Raw genomic sequence first — 6,844 nt, 5'->3', positions numbered from 1 at the left:
TGTTGTAACAGTTCAGTATTCTTATGTATTTGAGAGCTTTAATTCATCTACTTTTCGCTTTTATTTCCATTACTAATTTTGTAAACACCAGAATAGTATATCTCACATCACAGAAACTGCATGACATTTTATTAATTGATTAATTTAATTTAATACTATATTTTGTAATGAATATGTGTTGTTTTACGAAAGATATATGAACTGAGAAACAAGCGAAATCAAATTTTCTCTTTTTTTAATGTCAGACAACCTGTGGGTGACATAACTAATTTGTCTGGTATGTTTTTTTTTACTTTTCCCAATAGCCTTGCCTTCAGAAAAAGGCCTTCATTATTTAACTTCAAGTTTGTAGCGACGTGCGGGGAGAGATACTTTATTCCACAGGTAAGGCACTCTAGTAGCGGGTAGCGGCGTTGGCGAGTTTTTGCCTTTTCGCCAAAGTTGTCTGGTCGGTCTTTTCCTGAATGTTGGCTTTTTTGTTAGACACTCTCCCTTTTTATATCAACTCTCGAAGGGGCAGTGGTTAGTTTGCATTCGTTCTCCGATCCAGGTTGACGTTGGAGGAACTCGGAGTCGATCTTCCTCGAAGGATTAGTAGCGATCCAAAAATCTTGCTGAAAAGTCGTCTTGAGAGCGCAATCGAAATGTTGCGCAAAATTGCAGCCTGCTTTTTGCTTCAATTTTTATTGGCTCAATGTTCGACAGACATTCCTGTTTCAAGAACTTGTGAACCTATAACCATCGAGCAATGCAAAAATATTGGGTACAATGTCACCGGAATGCCCAACTTTCTCGGCCACAATAGACAAGTACTGGCGGAATCGGTTCTTCAGAATTTCTTACCATTGATTCATTATGGATGTTCATCTCACCTTCGTTTTTTTCTTTGCTCTGTGTACGTGCCGCTATGTTCCGAGAAAGTCCCGCAGCTTATAGGACCTTGTAGACCGCTTTGCGAATCTGTCCAAGAACGATGTGAACCTGCACTGCAAAAGTTGGGACTGCTATGGCCATCATCATTGAATTGCAGTACATATCCTCCAAAGAACAACATGAAGCACATGTGCATGGATGGTGGTCCCGAGTATAGAAAGAAGAAAACCAAGTCATTTCTTAAAAAAAGTGCCCGACGCTCTGGCATCCGAAGAGGTAAAAACGGAAAAGTTTCACACCCGAAAAAAAAACACAGATTTCCGATTCTACGATGCAAGCACCTACATACCGGCGACCTCTATCACCACGTAAACCACACAAAACGATGCGTTCCCGCCTGCTATGATTCGAAAGAAAACCAGGACTTCATTCAACTTTTCAACGTAAGCGCTCTTTTCTTAATATTATTGTTCATCAAGAACCATGCCCGTTTCATGTATTCAGACCGAATCATCGTCATCATAATTTTGCTCTCTTTCCTAATCAATCTTTTGGTATTCGTCGGACTTCTGGGACGACGAAATAATGCCTCGTGGCATCTCCTTATCTAGCTGGATTGAGTTGGAGCATCAAGGCCGTGGAGAGTTACGGAACATACTGTCATCTCATGGCTCCTTGGGTTATGTACGTTCGACGCCGACGAACTCACCGGAATGTGCTTTGCTGGAAACAACGATCCTGTCTTCCTGCTACGATTTGGGCTCACATATTTAACGTATTGTGCTCACATACTTTCACGTATTTGATTCTGGGTTTCATTTCCTGGCACCGAATCTCGAAATCTTTACGCTCAAAATATTCGAGTTACGGAACATACTTTCATCTCAGCGCTTGGAGTGCCGTCTCTCTGTGTTTTTGCGTTATGTGCGTTCGACGCTGACGAACTCACCGGAACGTGCTTTGTTAAAAACAATGATCCCGTCTTCCTGCTGAGATTTGTGCTCGCGTATTTTACGTGTTGTGCTCAAATACTTTCGCGTATTTGATTCTGGGTTTCATTTCCTGGGACCGAATCTCGAAATCTTTAGGCTCAAAATATTCGAGTTACAGAATATACTTTCATCTCATCGCTTGGAGTGCCGGTTCTATGTGTTTTGTGTTATGTGCGTTCGACGCCGACGAACTCACCGGAACGGCTTTTTTTAGAAACGATGATCCCGTCTTCCTGAGCGATTTGTGCTCACGAACTTTCCGTATTGTGCTCACGAACTTTCACGTATTGTGCTCACGAACTTTCACGTATTGTGCTCACGAACTTCCACGTATTTGATCCTGGGTTTCATTGCCTGGGACCGAATCTCAGAATTTTTACGCTCAAAACATTCGTGTCGCTTGTAGTTGGCTTTGCTGCTGCTTCTTGGAACAGTGAAATAGCATTTGAGTGAAAAAGTGACAGCTTCATTAACAAATTTGCTTGAAAGTTCGGAATGACACTTAATTTATTATCATTACTTCCATTAGCTGCATGATCTGTTTACGAAATTCACATTCACCCTAAACGTGAATCTGTAGATTACCTGTGTTACTAAAGTATTGCATCGGAAAGTGAATTAAGTGCTGAGTTAAAAATGTGTTTATTAGGAGTTGAATATTCCACGATACGGCGAAAAAATTCACATAAGTACTGTTTAAAATCATTTTTCTTCAAAGTAATTATATTCTATCGTGTCAAACTCGCTTGCTTAGACACTTTTTCATTTATTGATGTTTTATCCACATTGGTGTAATCATGTCTCTTATTCATTGGTTCAGGTGTATTCTGTATCGTATTTTATAAATAAAATTTTTACCCTTTAAAATTTGTTATTTACAGTTTTATTTTTTTTTCCCTCTAGCTATAGTTCTATACATTTCATTTAGATCATATGTACGATCATTTACTGCATACAGATGTCCTATGATTTATTCAATTACGAAAGTAAAAAATTCTGATAAATATGTTATAGTAATTGATGGGGCATAAAATATGTTGTTCTTCCAATTTTGTGTTTTTCTTTTTTTTTTTTTTGCAATAACTGGAAGCTAATATTTCAGCATCTTTAGAATTTGATCACAGAAAAAATATAGTTACAAATATTCACACATATTTTAACATTTTTAATATTCTGCACTAATAGTATTACGGAGGGGATGTGAAAACTGTTCACACGTGAACCTAGATTACAAGGTAGATGATGTTGTGCCACATCATCTACCTTGCAAAATTAAGAATTCATAATTTAATTTTTAAAATTTAAAATTGTCATAAATTTTTTTTATGTTTATATACTGGTTTTGCAATATTTGAGTTTATCTTATAAGTTAGTTAAAAACATCTTCTCACGTGAAGAGAGAGAGAGGATAGTGATAAAATTATGTACAACACTAATGCAAAGTTGTCACCACAGAAACATAAAATGGTTCAGTGGTCTAAACGTTTGGCCACGAGCAGCAAACAATAGAGGGGGGGGGGGGGTGTCAGGGAAATCAGGCCTCACCCAAAAGGATAAATCAATTTAATTAATTCATTTATTTTTTAATTGACTTCACTACATAATAGATTTTTTTTCTCTAATTTAAAAAGAACCCAACACACAAAACGAATATCGTCGCCTCAGAACAACAGTAAACCCAGAAATAACACTAAGATACATTACCATTGCTCTGAGACGACGATATTTGAATGAATTCATTCTCATTTGCTAAATAAGTACTAGTTGAGTCATAGGTCAGAGCGTCAGAATTCATTGGTTGAATTCACTTTCTAAAAAAGTGTGACGTACCAAGAAGAGTCATTTCGATCGAAGAAGCTTTTCTCAAAATAATAGATTTCTTTTTCAGCTAATAACAAATGCAAAATGAAAGAAACCACATGATAATTTCTTGACAAAATCATAATATTATGGAGATGTAGTATCAAAAAGTTATCTCAACTGTAATAGGGGAGACTAGGGATACTTGATGCCTGGGGATATATGATCATTCAGCCAAAAATGTACCAAAATCATTAAGTAGAGCTTTGAAAATTGGCAACAATGTTAAAGTTATACTTGTGCATAAAAACAGGTAGTACTTTGTCTTTTTCAGCCATTTTTGTTTCAGCTCAAGACATGATCGTCTGAATGTATCAAGGGAAACTTTTTTTAAGGAAAGCATTCTGAAGTTTACATAGTCTGTTATATGCAACTTAAAAAACATAGCGAAGTGTAATTTTAAAGAATAGACATTCTTTAATAATTGAGACAAGGACTGGGCGATATCAAAATTTCAATTCCGCAATATATCGCTCTACAAATATCGGTATTTTTGATACATCGATATATTCTTGGAAGGGGGTGGGGTGCAAAGGTTCAGAGCATATTATATCGGAAAACAACATAAAACATTTCCAAATATTATAAATACAATTATTTCTCTAAATTAAAACTTTCCTGGAGGAAGGGGGGGGGATGAGGACGTGCAAATTTTATAGCTCAATGCATGAGAAAAGTGCTTCACAACGAAAAAGTTTTAAATATTCAATTCAATATTTTGTTTAAATCTTTCAATTTGAGCAGTCTCAATAATTTGAATGTACTTTGAACTCGATTTCCTATTGACATCTTAAATAGTTTATTTTTAGTCATTTAATAGCTTTTGCTTTTCGACTTTTTACTTCTTAGTTGAGTATCATTAAGTAAAATACTAATAATAAATCTTTAAAGAATGCTGCTATAAATTTTGGAAATTATCACACCATACACCCATTAAGCACACAGAACTATGAAATATACCTTTAATTTATATGTCACTAGCTGCATTACCCGACGTTGCACGGTCTACCTCGAAAATAAAAGTTTCGTCTAGGGACAAATGTTTTAACAATAAGGTTTAAAAAAGAAGGGAAAAAAATGGCGCAAACATTTCCCGTCAATGTGTAGAAAGTACAATTTTATGACTCAAAATTTAAATTTGGACATCATTGGATTTTTTCGTATTCATTCTGGATTTTTTGGCGAAACCCCCCAAGGTGGTTCCCATACTCCCCATTTTTAAGAAAAAAAAACTTATATGAATTCCTGAGCATCAAGGACCGCTGCGCCATGTTCGGAAAAAAATCCGACGAAGACTGGATTTGCATAAGGAAAACCCCTCGTGGGGTGTATTCGCACCCTTTCCTCATAGGTAGGCGAAAACCCCTATGAGAATTCCTGACCATCAAAGAACCACTGTGCCAAATTTGGCAAAAATCGGACAAAAACTGTCGATTTGAATAAAAAAATCCCCTGTGGGAGGGAGGGTGGCCCCCAGGCCCCCATTGCGAACAAAAACTACCCTAAGTGAATTCTTGAGCATCAAAGGACCTATCTGCAAAATTTTTGCAAAAATCCGACGTAAACTGGTTTTGCATAAGGAAAACCTCCGTGGGGTGTTTTCGCACCCCATCCCCTCCCTCATAGGTAGGCGAAAAACTCCCTATGAAAATTCCTAAGCATCTACGCTGTGCTACATTGGGCAAAGATCCGACGAAAACTGGATTCGTAAAAGGAAACCCCCGGTGGGATTAGGAGGGGAGTTCCGATTGAGAACGAAAACTGCCCAATGAGAATTCTTGAGCATCAAAGGACCTCTATATTTGGCAAAAATCTGACGTAAACTGGGAATTTGCATTAATGTAATCGGTATTTGGTTAATTAAAATATATGATACATTTCAAATTATTGCGTTTTAACGATAAACACATATTTTAATATTGATTTTAAAAATGCAATTAATTTTTCTTCAGCAGATCCAATCCAAAATCTACCCTACTGGCCATTAAAATTGCTACAGCAGGAAGAAATGCAGATAACAAAATGCCATTTATTGGACATATATATTATGTAGGAAATAACAAATGATCAAAGCTTCAAGAAATTTGGGCGAATAGAGCCTGAGAAATTAGTAGTTAGAACTACCACCTCTGGCAGCAATAACAGCGCTTATACACCTGGTCATTGAGTCATACAGAGATTGGATGGCATATACAGATACAGACACCCATACAGCTTCAACACGATGCCACAGTTCATCGACCGTAGTAGCTCTCGTTTTCTGACGAGCCAGTTATTCAGCAACCATTGACCAGACGTTTTCTACTAGTGAGAGATCTGGAGAACGTGCTGGCCAGGGCATTAGTCGAACATTTTCCGTATCAAGGAAAGTCTGCCCTATACCGGCCACATGCGGTAGTGCATTATCCTGCTGAAACGTCGAGTTTCGCAGGGCTCGAATAAAGGGTAGTGCCGAGGGTCGTAACACGGAAGAAATGTAACGCCGACTGTTCATAGTGCCGTCAATGTGACCGAGATGTGTATTCAATGGCACTCCATACCACCACGCCAGGGGATGGACCAATATGACGATGGCGAATGCACGATGCCAGTGTGCGTTCACCACGATGCCGATAAACACGGATGCGACCATCATGATGTTATAAGCAGAACCTGGATTCATCAGAAAAAATGTGTCGCCATTGGTACACCCAGGTTCGTTGCTGATCACACCATTGAAGGCGTTCCTGCCTGTGATGCAGCGTCAATGGTAGCCACGGCTATGGTCTCCAACCTGACAGTTCAAGCTGCTGTAAACGTCGCCGAATTGTTCGTGCAGACACTTGTTGTATTGCAAATGACCCCATTTCTTGACTCAGGGCTCGTGACGTGGCTGTACGATCTATTAAGGCTATGCAGATAACATGCATTTCTTCTCGGCTGCTAGTGATTACTGGCCGTTGAGAACCAACACGGTGATCTGCATTACCCTTCTGAACCCATTGAATCCACATTCTGCTAACCGTCATTGGATTTCGACCGACGTGAGCAGCATCACTGCGATAGGAAAAACCGTAATCCCGGTAGGCTACAATTCAACCTCTAGCAAAGGCAGAAACGTGCTGGTACGCATTTCTTCT

General features: G+C 38.4%; 1 protein-coding gene across 1 annotated transcript; it reads left to right on the top strand.

Annotated features, from left to right (window-relative positions):
- Positions 1-644: 644 nt before the first annotated feature.
- On the top strand, positions 645-1,919 carry LOC129219111 (frizzled-4-like). The gene is given in 3 exon segments (XM_054853431.1): positions 645-1,105; positions 1,738-1,767; positions 1,769-1,919. Coding segments are annotated over 3 exon segments (642 nt in total).
- The last annotated feature ends 4,925 nt before the right edge of the window (positions 1,920-6,844 follow it).

This window comes from Uloborus diversus, chromosome 3 (assembly GCF_026930045.1).
Source record: "Uloborus diversus isolate 005 chromosome 3, Udiv.v.3.1, whole genome shotgun sequence".
NCBI lineage: Eukaryota > Metazoa > Arthropoda > Arachnida > Araneae > Uloboridae > Uloborus > Uloborus diversus.
Note: the sequence above shows the minus strand (reverse complement) of the source record. Positions and strands in the feature narration are given on the sequence as shown.